Raw genomic sequence first — 16,695 nt, 5'->3', positions numbered from 1 at the left:
ACTGTTGAATCGAGCCAATAGAGAAAGGGTGGTGTGGCGATAAGAAGGGTGTGCCAGACCTTTGAGCCTTGCTCAGCACCTCTAAATTCACTCTTGCCCTAATCCAGTGCAGGCCTAAATGTAGCATTTTGAGCCACGGCCTATAGTAACAACGAAAGAGCAGCACTTTTTAATCACTGTTTTCCGCACATCTATCCAATTTAGGTGGCCTGTTGTCAATCAACAAGGGAACAACATATTTCAGCCCAACCAAAACACAGGTATCTGGGCATTGCAAATGTGCCAGACATTTTATCAACACATACAAATGCAAATTAAATAGTAAAGAACACCCAGTCTTTCGAAAATACATATGCCAAGTGCACCATACAGCAGGGAAACCAAACATACTGCCGCAGGGAATCCTGCCTGCCACCCCTCGGCCAAAAACAGAAGCTCATGTTCCTCCCTTAACATGTAAATCATGCTGTGGCACTCCTGCAGCTTCCAGGCATGGCTTACCTAATTTGAATGGAGGGAGAATATGAAATGTGCCGCAGAACACAAATCGGAGTGTATTTCCTCAAAATGGTGGAACTTTTAAAATAAATTTTCCGAATTTCAGCAAGGCAAAGACATCATAACACCATATTCAGTATAAGGGGGTGAGCACCACCAACTTTAGCTCTGGAGAAGGCATAAGGTGTTATTTAGCTTATGAATGGAAAGTCAGTGATAGCCTGGTATGTGTATTTTTTCTGGGCACGGAGTGGTTGTTTCAACAGATGAGGTCAATTGAGTTTGAATTTATTAGAAAAGGTGGCAGACAGTGATGGTGAGTTGGGGATTGTCAGCCAAGCTGAGCAATAGGTCTTGACCTGGTCGTTTTGCAATTTAAATGTTTTTGGCATCAGGAGGCTGATCATCTGTTCGACTTGGGTGATGTATTGCTAAATCAAGCATGTGGCCATTGAAAACGGTTGGCTAAGACGTCAGAGCATTGCAAAGCATTGCATAGTTTACTAGATAATGGGGTGTGGCAGTCTGTATCGGATAAGTGATAAAGCATGATGGCAGGGAGTAGCATCAGTTTCAGAATTCTCAGGAACCTTTCAAAAACCAAACACATTTCTACTATGGGGCAATTTGTGGCAAAATAAATGATGGTGTCACCGGAAAAAAGAAAAGAAACAACCATCCAAGTTGATGAAACGGGCCCGATATATTTTTTTTTTAAATGCTGATTATTTCTTGTAATCCTAGTATTGTGTACGGTTGTTAAACAGCAATTGTCTATTTTCTTGTTGATGCATACAATTCAAATAAAAAAATTAAAAATGATGTTACACCATTTGGAGTGCATGAAATTAACAGAGCTTGAATAATTAGGTAAATCTCTGCCCATATGAACACCAAAATACCTACCCAACTCGGAAATGCTGAATGTACACGCACCTCCCACGATTAAGTGCTAAAATACCGGTAAAAACTATTAGTGACCGAATTAGCTCTGGCCCCCACCTTAACAAATGGGTTTCATTTAAGCATATTTGACGAACACACAAGAGGAGGAGACTAATCTGTGGGTAGGCAAAGGTGTTGAAGGGAACAGAAAACATTACCCCAACCAGGTGTATGAAAAGCGCAAAATACTAAACCTAAGCCTTTTTCTGAAATACAAGCAACAAAGACCATCAGCTTTGTATCTCATGGTCTGGGGCCTAGGCGGATACAGAAACTGTACTAACCTTGTGGCCATGTTGGAATGGTGCAAATTATACCGTACAGAAAGCATGATGAGAGGAAAACATGGGTTAGAAAGTGTGGGAGCAGTACAAGCGAGCCCACCTCGAATTAAGAATACCATAAAACACAACATGTTTGGATGGACAGGATGAACTCTATACGTCTTTACTTGGACTTTGTGTATTTACAACTAGAAACCATTTTTTACAATAAAGGTCTTTGTTTATTTAATTAGTTATTTTAACAGGAACCAAAAATAATCATATAAATATATTTTTAAACAGTTATTTTCAAATCAACATTTTAAGAACAAACTTACATTTCTTATTGCCAGGGACACTGTTGCCTTCTGTGATTGTCCTGTCCTTATAGTCCAGGCAGTAGGTGTCTTCCTCGTTTTTTAGGCAGAACGAACCAATCTTGAGGCCTGAACCTACATGCAGAAACATGTTTAAGTACATAGTACAACATACAGATGTCGATATGGCGGTGTTGCAGTGAACCGGCTTAGTGCACTTAAAATGGTTTCAGAGGAAGGGAACAGGCTTTCCGTGCTTTCAAAGAACCTTTTAAGTCAGTGGCATAGACAGAGGCAGGTCAGGTCGCCTTTAAGAGCTTAGCAAAGTGACCTTTCAGGAGCAGGCAATCACTAAATGATTTGATCATCCTGTACAGGTCCATCAAAGGGCCTCATTATGAAGGCGAAGAGCCTGCCGGGAAGTACTATCACACAATGCAAGTGAAATCCAAGGGGCTAATGAAGCGCTGGTAGGGAAAGAAAGCAGATGTGATCACCTTGCAAACCCCATCAAAGGATCCTATTAAGAGCTGTAAAATAAGCTTTTGGAATTACTTTTCTGAGCAAAAAGGACACGTGGCACTGGGCACAGGGGATACAGCAAATGAAGAGGCTACGATGAGGAATCACCTATCAGAAGATGCAGGTTTGTTCCTTGTAAAGTCTCATCAGTGTAACAACTCGAGGGCATGTCTGTAATGTACACTGCGCAAAGTGAGAAAAAATTGTCCCCATTCAAGACATCAGTAATAAGCGGATACCCATCTGGTCAAGGCGGAAAGTCTGTAACTTGCCTGTGTCTGTATTGGCACCGCTGCCTGGCACTTCCACCCCAAGGTGGTCAATGAAAATTGGAACCGGCTCGTCTTTCGTCCTCAAACACGAGTCAGTAGGGGAAAAACAAAGCAAAGAATAAGTTACATTTCAGGCTGACAAGTGTTAGATTTCAAACCAAAAACCTTATTATAAAAAGAAAAAAAGACATGGGTTTGGATATTTGGAAGGATAGCTAGGAAAGATGGGAGGTTGGCTAATCTTGTGCCCGCTCAGCTACACGATTCATCGGGTCCCGGTCTGGTCAGGCACAAACTTGAGGTTATCAGATGACTTCAGTCATCAGGACTGAAAACCCACTCTAGAATCCCAACCAACTTGACTTTGCGCTCTTGCCCCCAAAGCTCATGTAGTTTCTGTGACTTATGTCACATTGGGGGAATATGTATCTTTACTATGCATGCGATAGATCGCATGCCATTACAACGCGGTCGTTACAACGACTGCGTTGTTACATCGCGAAGCATTACATAGCAAGTCATTACAACGACTTGCTGTAGGGGGCGCGTTGGACTTAGAAATAGTATTATTTACTATTCCTGCTGCAATTTGTGCAACAGTAGGGAAGGTGCTGGATTGTAAATCCAACACCTTGTGCCCCCTATCGCAAGTCGTTGTAACAACTTGCGATGTAATGGTTTGTGATGTTACAACGCAGTCGTCGTAACAACCACGTTGCAATGTCATGTGATCTATCGCATGCGTAGTAAACACTGTTTCCTCATTGGGCGCATGCAGGTGAGTTTTTAAGCATTATATACAAACCATATCAGCTGGTTTGTCTTTCTAGCAAGCATAAAGAAGTTGAGAGTTAAAAAAAACAAAACAGTGGATACATCAGGCGGGTTTGGAAGTGAATTTGATCAGTGACACATTTTTCCTCGCATGGGCTTACCTTTAACACACTATTGCATCCTGAGGAATGTTTTCTTGGGTTTTTGAAACAGAGCCAATGGGACTAACGCAGCCAAAAACTATAATATGTAAAAGGAAAACCAACCAGTGGAATAAGGTGCAGTGAAGACAGGAGGCAATCCAGAAAACCTAGTGAGGCTTGGCAGATGGGGGCTTTTACCAGCCTAAAGGCACAGACTTGCCTGGTGCCAGAGCAACTGTAGTATGGAGACAAATAGGCAGTGACAGATTTTTTTCGAAAGGAGCTCTTCCATTTGGGAAGTACTAGAGGCATTAAGAGATTATCATACATTCATCATTCTCTGCACAAAACAACCTTTCACAAATGGTTGTTAAACGAAAGAGGGTGCACCATCTAAAAGTACATTTTCTGACAAGACACATTTTTTACCCATTACAACACAAGATGAGGTAAATTTGGGGATTTCGGTATCGAATAAAGCAAGCCAGAGACGAGTAGGGAGCTAGTTAGTACTTGAAATCAGACTAGGGCCAACATGCTGCACCTTCATTCTCACCTGGGCAAAGGCAGTCATTCTGTATACTTCCTTCTGTGCCCTGGACATCCTTTAGACACAGCTCTTCAGCTCGGTGTGTCCTGAATAGCACGTCCGGGCTGGAAATCATGTTGCCTGTTGAATAAACATAAAAACGAATAACACCCCCATGAAATTACACCCCTTTTCCTTTTTGTCCTGCATTCCATTTTATGTCTCCCTGCTTCCCCTTGAGTCACAACAACAAATATTTAATCTATCTTTACAATATTGTGTAATAATGACAAATCAAAGCAGCTTGTTTAGGAGGGGAAAAAATTAACACATCCATAAAGGCCAAAATACTCACCTTTGGTAATGCCTTATCTGGTAGAGACAGGATCTAGCCGCAGATTCCTTATCTTAGAATCCTCCACAGGCGCCAGACTAGATATGAAAATTTTCCCAGCAGTACTTCTGCGCGTCTGTAGAGGGCGTCAAACTACTCCATAGTGACATCGTCTCCTGAATGTGACGTAAACTGAGTCCATATAAACCCTCCCCCGACGAGCTGACGTCACTTTCATTGGTGACTATTTCCGTGCCAACAATGCTATGGGTGTGGAATTTAATAAATATCTACTTGTCCATGGGGCAGGTTGCTTCATAAATCTACTTGTCCTGTAACAAAATCCACTTGTGCCTTTGGTGCCATGTAGTGCGGCGACAAATTATGGCAGCAATCTCATTATATAGGAGCGCTGATATAGCCTCTCTGGTAGGGCTCATACCATAGCAGTGTTTGAATACGTGCAATCCCCTTATGTTGGCACATTTTAGCAGATCTACATACTTGGGTTGAAGGTAGTGGTAAGCAATAGTTCCAGGGTTAGAATGCCCTTTTGAGTCTTTGCAAACCTAACTTTCAGGTTTTAAGTGTTTTACAACAACTCTTCTCTAATCGTTTCCCATACTGAGAAACGTTGGAAATGTACTCCTGACAATGGCAGATGTAAACCTTCTTGAAGAGTTGGGAAAAAAGTGGTTGAAGGGAAAGTGATCTTGCAAACACCCAGATTTTCTCATGAGCAAATCTACATATGCACATTTGCTCATGCTAAAATGCAGTTCACAAATATTTTCTAGGAGTACTATTTTTTATCCTACTTCTGTAAACTCTTGGGAATTCACGAAAGCCATATAGCTGCACTTAATGCAAGGAAATATATACCATGGGTGCACTTTTGAGACTTTCTTTAATAATTGGGCCCCTAATTTGGTCTGGTGTTGACCATGACCTTTTGCGTTTATTAAAATTCTGTCTCTCTCTCTCTCTGTATCAGCGGCTTCACTGTGAGTGACAGCATTCTGCTCTTTCACAAGGAGCATATTACACAAAGTGTGGAATGATACTAAGGACCCCGCAGTCTACTCTCCAACTTTCTTGAGATCAATGACCTTAAACAACTTTGCCTTTCCCCAACCCACACCAAAGGGTCTACTCTTAACGCCATCATCGCTAACAACAATCTGCCCACCTTATTCATTTATTTAGCTTATATAGCGCAACAGCTACCCAACAAAGGGTTTCCCGGCGCTATGATTCAGTAGTAACTGACAGGACAACAGACTTAAATGTGGAATAGCCAGGTTTTTAAGGCTTTCCTGAATTTCATGTAGTTCACCTCAGAGCGCAGAGCCTGTGGCATAGCATTCCACAGGGAGGGTCTAAGGAAGGCAAAGGATTTGCCACCCATGCGTGATAGTTTTATTTTAGGGATAACAAAATTATTGGCAGTTGCAGATCTTAGAGTCCGAGAGGGATGGTAACGGCGGACCAGATTTTGTAGGTACTTAGGGGCTTTTTTGGTAGAAATCTTGTGCATGAAGCATAGGGATTTGAATTTGATCCTGTTCTCTATTCTCAGCCAATGCAGCTCACGGATAAATTTGGCGGTGGATGAGAAATTGGGAATTTTACCTAGCAGTCTCGCCGCTGCGTTCTGCACAGTTTGCAGTCTGCGGATCGTAGCCTTTTTTGCCCCCAGATATAACACATTGCCGTAATCAAGCCTGGATGTTATTAAGGCATCGATGACCGTTGTTTTGTGTGGTCTGGTAGCATCCAGCATATTTTTTTAGCCATTTTAGAATAGCGAAACAAGTGGCCGATGTTTTCACAGCTTGCTGGTGCATATTCAACGAGTCATCCACAATGAAACCTAGATTACGGGCCTGTGTAGTTGGAGTCGGGGAAGTACCCATTTCTGATGGCCAATGTTGGGGTCCCCAAAGTTCTTTATTTTTCCCCAGGACAATTAACTCGGTTTTATCCCCGTTTAATTTCAGGAAGTTTTTTTGCATCCACCCTGCAATTTTTCTCAAACCTAGATTTAATGTGGAGGGATTATTACTTTCCGACGAGGAAAGAGAGAAGAGAAGCTGAGAATCGTCAGCGTAGGAGAACATCAGCAAACCAGTCTCTTCTACTACTTTTGCGAGCGGACTCATGTACAGATTAAAAAGTAACGGGCTTAAAATCGAGCCTTGTGGTACTCCGTGTTTGAAGGTAAGGGTATCAGAGCAAGCAGGTTGAGAAAAGACTTGGAACGTTCTATTCTCTAGCAATGATTTGATCCAATTTAAGGCAGCGCCACAAATGCCTATTGAATGGAGAGTCCACATTAGTACCGCATGTGACACCGTATCAAATGCGGCACTGAGGTCAAGAAGCACAAGTGCCACCGTTTCTCCTCTGTCTATCATAGCGCGGATATTCTCTGTAACACCTAATAAGGTAGTCTCAGTTGAGAAGCCTGCCCTAAAGCCTGACTGATGGGAGGGCAACAAGTCATGCGTGGTTATAAAGTCCGTGAGGGATCGGTGAACGTGTTTCTCCAAAATCTTGGCAAAAAAAGGGAGGAGAGAAATTGGCCGGAAGTTAGAGGGCAAGTTTTGATCAGCATCAGCTTTTTTTAGCAGTGGATGGATCATTGCATGTTTCCATTCATCTGGCACATGTTCTTCCTGTAGGGATGTATTTAAAAGGTCGGTGATAATGGACATAGATTTCCTGCGAAGTAGTTTTAGGATGGAGCACGGTAGTGGGTCTCTTGGTGAGCCTGATTTGATCGTATTAATTAGGTCAATAACAGTATCAATATCAAGCATGGGCCAGTTTTCTAGTAAGACAGTATGAGAATCGCAGACACTAGGGTCTAGGATGTCAGTAAGGTTACTCGGTCTGTCAAGGGAGGAGTTTAGAACATCCATATTAGGGTCGTTTTGTTCATTCTGTTCTTGTTCAATGCTCTGGTATATTTTATCTACTTTGTTTACAAAAAAGGTAGCTAGTTGGTCACATTGTGTTTTATTAAGGTCAGGTGGATTTTGTGAAGTATTTGAGCCAGCCAGCTCTTTCACTATTTTAAAAAGTGTTTTAGATTGATTTAAGGCTGCAGTAATTTTGGTACATACAAATTCGGCTTTAGCTTTGCTACACATCTTTTGATAGTGTGTTAGTATTATTTTATATTCTTTCTTGGTTTCTATGGAGTAAGACTTCCTCCACTGACGTTCAGCATTTTTACATTTAGTTTTTTCTTGCTTTAAAGAATCATTGAACCATGGGGCAGGGGGGCGCTGATTTTGACCCTTTAGCTTCGTTTTGGGCAGACATGAGTCAATGTCTGCCCAGAACGAGTCACCTTATCCAACATCATCCTCATCGATTGGTCCGACCACCACCTCATTCTCTTCACGATCTCTACCAAGTCTTCTCCTCTCTCACCAAGACCTCTTAAGCACAAGAAACTGACCAGAAATGTTAATCATATCCCCCCTGGCGAACTGAAGTCTAAGCTGCAAGCTCAATTTCTACTTAATCCTCCCTTCCATAACGCTAATGACCTCACGGACCATTTCAATAATTTGGTTAAAGAGGTGCTTGACCAACTTGCCCCTCCCAAGCTTAAAACAATATGAAATATCCCTTCCAAATTGTGGTTCAACCCAGATCTCAACAATGAAAGACGCTCTCTTAGATTAACGGAAAGAACGTGGAGGCAACACCCTTTTCCAGTCAATATTGCCCTACTCAGATCCGCTGGGTTCAATTACAAGAAGCACATCCTGAATGAAAAGGCCTCCTACTTCCGCGCACAAATTGATCGGGCCAAAAATAGACCTATAGAACAATTCAACATTGTCAAAAACCAAACATCCTCTGCCCCCCTAATCTTAAGGCCTCCATTGAAAATTGTGAAGATATCGCAAACTTCTCCGAAAAAAATAGCCAAAATTGAACAATCCTTCCTCTTAACTCCCCTCTCTACTCTCCCTCTACCATCCTTTGACATGACTTCGGACTCTCCTGCCCTTATCAACCCACCCACTGACCCCTCACTTCTCCCTCCTGACACTCTCCCACCAGATTCCATCTCCAACAAACCCCAGCAAAAAAACGCCTCCTGGAATACTTTCCGCCCTGTTTCTGAACTCGAAGTTTATGACATCATCACTAATCTTAAACCTTCCTCCCACACAAAAGACCTCCTCCCTTCTAACCTAATCAAAGATCTTAAACATATCATTGCTCCTTTCTGGACCACTATCATCAATTCCTCTTTAGGCTCGGGTCTGTCCCTGCATCCGTCCAGCTCAGACAAATCACTCCAATTCTCAAAAATCCCAATGCCGACCCTAACGACCTAAATAATCTCAGACCTATCTCTAACCTCCATCTTCTCTCCAAAGCCCTTGAAAAATGCGCCCTTCTCCAACTGGATAAACATATGAACTTTTTCAATCTTCTCTACTCTCTGCAATCTGGCTTCAGAAAAGGCTGCAGTACTGAAACTGCTATGCTTAACATAGTGGATGACATCCATCACTCCCTTGACAGGGGTGACTCTTGCCTTCTCATCCTCCTCGACCTCTCTGCTGCTTTTGATACTGTCAACCACTCTTCCCCACTTAACACTCTCAAAGTTCGCTTTGGCCTCAATGGGATCATTCTCCAATGGTTCACGTCCTTCTCCAAGCAGAGAACCCAGCAAATCAAAATCTTGGATTGCCTTTCTAACCCCACTTATATCTCCAGAGGTGTTCCCCAGGGCTCTCCCCTTCCCTCTTCAACCTCTTTATGGAACCGCTCACCATCATTCTTAAAAATGCAGGTATCAAATACCATCTCTATGCCGACGACACGCAACTCTATTTAAAGATTAAGTCCTGCTCTGATGTTCTACACCTTAACAACACTCTAACTAAGATCCAATCTTGGTTCCACCATAACCATCTCAAACTCAACCCGAATAAAACCGAAATCATTCTCTTCTCTCCGAAAAACAACCCTCTTTCCATCCAAGACTGGATCCAAGACCTGAATGCGCTCAACTGCTCTCTTACCTTAACCAATTCAGTCAAATCTTTAGGTTTTACCATTGACAACTACCTGACACTTATTCCCCATATAAAAAACTCGGCCATGGGGGAACTCTTCTCTCTCCGCCATCTCTAGAAAATCAAACCCTTCATTCCTGTTGATGACTTCAAATCTGTAGACCAAGCACTGGTCCTGTCGAAAATTGACTATGGGAACGCTATCCTCTCCGGTACGCCTAAAATTCACTTAGCTCAACTCCAAACTGTGCTTAACCTTGCTGCCAGGCTTATCTCCGACTGCAAACACTTTGAACACATCTCACCTACCCTCAAAGCCCTCAACTGGCTGCCTGTCGGAGGCAGATCCGCCTTCAAGGTTGCATGCATTACTCATAAAGCCCTTCATCATAACTCCCCTTCGTACCTCACTGATAAACTCCACAAAGCGGGCTGTTACCGACCAACGAGAAATTACCAATGCTCTCATTCTAGTCCCTCCCCGGTTGAAAAAGGAACGCACACAAGCTCGCTCTTTCTCTGGTAACGCCCCTAGCATCTGGAACAACCTCCCGAAAGACCTGAGCTGCAACCCCTTCTATCTCAGCTTCAAAAAGGACCTTAAACTTCATCTCCTCAACAAATATTGAGGTCCCTAATTCCTTCCGCTTGCCCTCCGACCCTCTCCCAGTTGCCCCTGTCAGATTCTACCTGTCTGTTTCCTTGTCTTTCTCCACTCTCCCTCTCACCACATCCACCCGCACCCTATCTCCCCCTCTTAGACCTTCCCCTCCCACTTTCTCCCACCCCTTCACTTCCTAGCCTCCTCCCTTTTTTCCCTCTTCCCCCCTCCCACCCTATACAGTTTGTTCTCGTTATGTATGTTAAGTCTTAGGTTTAATCATTTTGTTGGCCCTTATGGTTTTGTTTTGACATAGCTGTACTAATTTTATTCTCCGTTCCTCTACTAGCTGCTGTAAAGAACTCTGATACCTCTGAGTCTAGTCATCTATACTACTATTATAAAGAGTAAACTCGGGAACCACAGCGCCAATCCACACACCCAATACATTTTTGTAATCCTCAGGGTGTGTAGATGGACATAGGCTCCATAAAATAAAGTTAAAACGTAAATTAAAAAATTAAAATTATAAAACAAAGTAGTCCCTTGCAACTAGCGCCGGCTGCAACGTCTGCGTGAGGGGAGGAGCGGCCGGCGTTCACCAGAACCAGGAAGAGGAGCGCGACGTCTGAGTGAGGGGAGGAGCGGCGAGAAGCAGAACCAGGAAGAGCCGGAGGACAACAGCGCCAGTATGAGAGAACCGGCAGGAGGAGCAGTGACAGGTACGTTGCGGCTGCACCGCCGTGTTGCTGAAGTCTGGGCGGGAGGCGGGAGGCGGGGGGGAGTCGGCGGGTGCACCGCCGTGTTGTTGAAGTCCGGGCGGGAGGCGGGGGCCGGGAGGGAGTCAGCGGGTGCACCGCCGTGTTGCTTAAGTCCAGGGCGGGAGGCGGGAGGCGGGGGCGAGAGGCGGGAGGGAGTTCTGCCCTGGGATAATGCAGCCCGCAGCCCCCTTCTGCCCCAGGCAACGCTGGGGCGGGCTGCTAGTACTATATAAAACCTGTTCAATAAAATAAAGTAGTTTTGTTCAGTGCCAACAATTTCAGATATACTGGCTTTGCCAATGCTTCTTTACTTTTGTTTCCCTTTTGTTTCCCTTAATCTTATTGAAACTGGTTACACTGGTTTTCCATTATGAATATTTTTGGGAAATACTAGCATGCATCAACACATGTTACTAAATGATGCTGCAAAGAAAAGGTACATGAAATTTTAAAGTAGTTTTGCTAAATGTTTTTTCCCTGCTCTCACCTTTTTATGAACATTTTATTTTGAAAGCAAAGAATCATCAATCTTTGTTTCAAGCTTCTGCAAATATTTGCGTCAAAACAGAGCATTCTGGGAGCAGTATACATAGCCACATATTGCTAAACTTTGAAAACGTGTGTACACATTTTTATACTGGAACCACTGTCAGTAGTGCAGTTAGAGCTTACACCATTTACCTAGAGCGCTCACCCTAATAATAAAGGCTTTCAATTAACCAAAAATACAAGTTTGAACAGCTTTAACATATGGACAACAATATTACTTTAACTGCAGACAGTGCCATTCCCTCATCCATAATGTGGTACTGCAAACTGGTAGCCAAAGGGTTTGTGCTGCAGGGGGTTGGGCCTATTTGTCCCAAGGACAAAATACACATGAAAACGTGTTGCCCTTGACCCCAAACAATATGTCCTGGGCGTCTGGCTATAGGAATTTCAAATCCCTGAATGCAGAGCCGTTTAGAGAAACAGTCTCTGGAAACAGTGTGCCAGAAAAGGAAAAAATTGTGTATCAACAAGTACAGAATGAACAAACAGTAGTAGCATGCCAAAAAGGGGACCACAGATGGATGGGTCAATAAGAATTCTACAGCAAGATCCTTTATCTACCAGATAGGCGTTATCGAAGACAAATAACTTGTCCATCTGATAGAGACAGATTGCTTATCTTAGAATCAGATACCCAAGCAATACCATCCTTGGAGGAGGGCTGCAAACTGACCTCACCAAAGATCCCCAATAGGAGAAGCCATTCCAAAAGATAGAAAAGAACTAGACTATCCGAAAATGATAGGTGGAGAAGGATGTTCACCGAGAGGACTGATCACCAAGACGGACTATGGAAAGCCCGTAGGGAGCAGAAAGCCATGAGTGTAAGAACACTGTACAGAACCAGTAAAGAGGCAGCCCCAAAGGGAATGCAACCGAAGATCGGGGAATGCAAAGGGACCAAGGACAATAGTCCATAGAGTCCAGGCTCAAAACCAAATGGAAGGAGCAAACACAGCATGCTCAGGAGTAGCAACACATACAACAAATAAAAAGCACCCACTGATTGTCGAGGAAACTATCCTGAGAAATTGATCTTGAAAAAAGAAACCTCCAACAACAGAATGAGAGAGAAAAGAGAAAGGGAACAATGAATGCTGAAGAGCATCACCAGGAAACAACAAGAACAGTAAAGAAAACCAGTCTTACATTGAGAACCTCGAAGATATAAAAGGCATCCTCCAAAAAATGTAACGAAGATGCTCACTGATGAGAAGGAAGGAAACAGACAAGCACAACTAAGAATGCTGAACCAGGTCACCAAGAACGGTGTAGGTAAAATACAGTGACGTACACCTTATAGAAGGCCAGACGACCATATGTGCACAGCACACACATAAATACTAGAAGTCAAAGACATCTACAAGAGATCCATTCAAGAGATAGGTAAATACATGCAGAGACATAAATATCCAAAGATAATGTATAGAAGGATAAATATGTGTAGAAAAAATATACAAATTCCCATAGACACACAAGTCATACAGGGGAGCGAAAGTATATGCACTCCACCAAAGATAACCCACGTCCTCTGCCAGTGAGCGGGAGGATGAGAAGTAGAGGAATGAAGGGTAAGCCAAGAACAGAGATAATCAAGGAAGGACCGAGATAATACATCCTACCATCGTAAAGAAGAAGTTATAAAACAAACTGCGGTGGAGACAGAAAGACAAGGATGGAAAAGAGCAACACAATGCCACGTAAGAGTAGGAAGTGGAGGGTATTGCCCACTACAGGAAATGAAGGGCAACTGGCCACGAACCAATGCCACCGATTGAGGAAGGGTGCTAGCAGGTGGTAACAGGTGAAACAAAAAATAAACAGCAGGGAGAAATCCACCAAGAAGAAGAAGACCACCAGGGTGAAATGAAAGGGCTGGCGGAGACTAAGGGCAACTAATAGTTGAGGTAGACAATCAAACATTGTCCAACAAATGAAGGCTTGAAAAACAGTTGAGAAGCCTGATCAATGGTCCATGGAAACTTGAGAAACAAGTAATAAACCAAACTAAAGCTCTAGACAAAAACTGAGAGTACAGGGAATAAGGGAAACAAACCCCAGGAAGGGGAAGAGGTATCCAACATTGGAGGACAGTGCATACACAGCAGAAATATGTAGTTGGGCAGAAGATCGGATATGCACAAAGAAAAGTAATGAAGTAACCACACCCAAAAAGGATATAAGGAGAACAGGAAAGATGAAGTTGAAGTCCCTGTACAGGATACTAAGTGTATAGGTACCTCACAAGATGCCCATAGGGCATACACAATAAAGTCCCAGAAAAACAGGGAACAAGGATATAGTGCATTCGAACAACGTAACAGAATACCTGATAGAGAGTAGGTACTCAAGTAGAAAAAAGTCAAGAGGCAAAAGGAAGCTGTAAGAACAGGCCCACACGAGGCCGGAATTAAGACGTTTAAAAGGGCTGGAAACTAAATCTGTCACTAACAGATTAATAAGAAGAAAGCACCTGCAACAAGCAGGAACACCACACTGGATGTAACCCTAGATGGGAGATTAGTACTCCACCCCATGAAGGCCGATAACAGCTGAAACAAGGGGAAACAATTTGTCCCGATAACCTAGTACAACAGAGGTAAGACTCTGCACCACCAGAACTATCTCTGAACTAGCGTGAAGCCGAGTTAGCAGGCGCACCAAAAAGGGAGTCACCATCAAAAGGCATGTCAATCAAAGTAGTTTGCAATGCCTCCGAAAACCTGGAAGTACGCAACCATGCACAACGATGTGGGAGAAATAAAGCAATCAACAGAGAGCCCCGTCTCAGGGTGAGTCCAAGTACCCAACAGACCATCGAAAAGACAGTCACTATAAGGAAGACAGACTCAAAGTGAGACTGGTCAGGATGTAGAGCACCAAGTAAAGGGTCTGTTGACAATTCCACAGAAATAAATTGTAAGTCAAGTACAACAGAAACTCGATTGAACATGTCCGCCAGAGAGGAACTTTCCTCCGTCAAAGACCCTCCAACCCCAGGATAGGTGGGGAGATGCAGGACAGACTCATGCTTCGACATTTCAGCAGAAGAACAGGGACCAGCGGTAGGCGACCAAGGCAGAAGGCGCTGCGACTTTGACCACCTATGCCGAGACTTGCCGCCGGCCGTTGAAGGAGAATGGCGCCTGCTGGAACGGCTCCTATAGTGGCTGAGTTCTTCTACTCTAATTTGTTTCTTTTACTCTTAATATGATGGTGTCTAATTATTTTGTACTCACACCTGCATCTGTGTCCGCAGCACTCCCTATCGTTCTGCAACTATTGGTGCCTTCCTATTTCCAGAGTGTAGCCTTTTGATGGGGTACTTGATGAGGACTTAGTTTAATACTGTAGTGTATTGTAGTGCATGCAAGCATGATGCTTAGGCCCCCACTGAATACGAACCTGCTTGAAAGTAAAGGGACTTCCACTCACCTCTTTTAGGGGGACTTTTGAATTCTGCACTTTGATGCTCATAGCCTTTTCACAAAGACAAACTCACTTAAGACACTACTGAAGTCTTTGCTGCTCTCAATCAGCAAGGAACAAAGTAGATACTACCATCTCTAGCCAGATACAGGCATAACTATCAATAATGCAGCAGTTGCAGTGGCACCTGGGCCCAAACGTCTGAAGGAGCCACTGCACTCTTTTTTTAGGCCTGTCATTCAATACTTAACTGGAGGGCAGCGGGGGCCATTTTCTTGCTTGCAAAAGGACACCCATGGTACCATTGCTACACCACTGTATCCAGAAAGTTAATACACAACTGTTGGATGAATAAATCTAACAGGGTTAATACCTATTTTTTGTGCTTAGTTATACAAAAAAAAAATTGGAGAAAAAGTTGCATTGTTAATAACAAGCATTTGCAACTCCAATGCTTTTTGTAGGTGTTATACAGGGCCAGCAAAAAGAAAAACAATAGTTATTGCCGGTGGATTGAAGGTACACAAAAGAAAGAATATGGAGTCTGTGATAAATCCACATCTAAAAAAAATACTGAGAGGCAATTGTATTTCCACTTCCCATCTTCGATGACGGACCGGGTTTCTTACACTGAGACAAAGCTGTCTTTAGCCAACTTTAGTACTGTTGTTAGAAAGTAGGAACTGTTTTTGTCTTTTATGGTAAGCATGGCATCAGAGTTTGTGTTTTCCAAGCCTCACCCCTGTGGGCTTCATCCGCCGCCAAATAACTGCCAACGCTTTCCTTGTTGCTCTCTCTCTTTTGTTCTATACTCTCTTGGGTGCTTCTCCCCCCTGCACACCCTACCCATGCTGCTTTTCTTCTACTTTATCTCTTCTCATCCGGCTTTATTTTAATTTTACTTGTTGCTGGCCACTCCCTGCTGCTTTTCTCCACCTGCTCCTGTATTGCTCTCCCACAATTTGCATTCATTTTGATATTTTTCGAAATATTTTCTAGAGGGCCCAGTAGCTCCCATCTGGTTATCATGCTGTTCTGCATGCACAAATGTGCTTTAGCTCAAATTAATTTTTAAAAATATTTATTTACCGCACCAAGTGATGTCCCCCATAGTGGACTGATGAACAAGTTGCTGACCTTCGGTAACGATGTATCTGGTAGAGACATAGTCTAGCTGCAAATAAACAAATAAAATGGTGCCTGCATCATTTAGTACACGTGTGCATTATTGGTGATGTGTGTGCACATATGTCATCATGCATGTGTATGCCTACTAAATGACGCGGGTTCCAGCAGAGTCATAACACGTAAGCACTTTGAGTGCGTCACATAAACCATTATTCCATTTCTTTTTTTGCACTGGTGCACGGCTTCAGCATAGCGCCTTTTGCTTTTTTTAGATGCTGTACATCGCAAAAAAGTATTGCCAGAGTCAGTAGGCTCCAGGTTTCAAAAGCAAGACCTATAAACTTTGTAAATGGTTGTTTATCTTATAAATTTTATGTATCAAAAAGCCTGGCACATCCCCTCAGAGGTATGCCTAGCCGCAATATGCTTTACATTTAAGGCAACATTTAAAAAGGGTATTCAACTTAAATAAAACAAGGCCATGTCAGATAGAGAAAAAACCTACAGCAAGCTTGTTTTCTGATTGTTGGTGACAAGAGTCAATGGTCACATTGCAATTAAACATGCAGCATA

At 43.1% G+C, this 16,695-nt stretch overlaps 1 protein-coding gene across 1 annotated transcript in view; it reads right to left on the bottom strand.

The window, feature by feature from the left end:
* LOC147692542 (uncharacterized) overlaps positions 1–16,695 on the bottom strand; it is a 308,991-nt gene that overhangs the window by 99,732 nt on the left and 192,564 nt on the right. Inside the window, exons 4-6 of the mRNA XM_086938768.1 lie at positions 4,292–4,404; positions 2,818–2,911; positions 2,045–2,158 (exon numbers count right to left, since the gene is read on the bottom strand). Of these exons, the coding sequence (XP_086794894.1) occupies positions 2,045–2,158; positions 2,818–2,911; positions 4,292–4,404 (321 nt within the window). The remainder of the gene's footprint in view (positions 1–2,044; positions 2,159–2,817; positions 2,912–4,291; positions 4,405–16,695) is intronic.

Source organism: Lissotriton vulgaris, chromosome 9 (genome assembly GCF_964263255.1).
Source record: "Lissotriton vulgaris chromosome 9, aLisVul1.2, whole genome shotgun sequence".
NCBI classification, from domain to species: domain Eukaryota; kingdom Metazoa; phylum Chordata; class Amphibia; order Caudata; family Salamandridae; genus Lissotriton; species Lissotriton vulgaris.
Note: the sequence above shows the minus strand (reverse complement) of the source record. Positions and strands in the feature narration are given on the sequence as shown.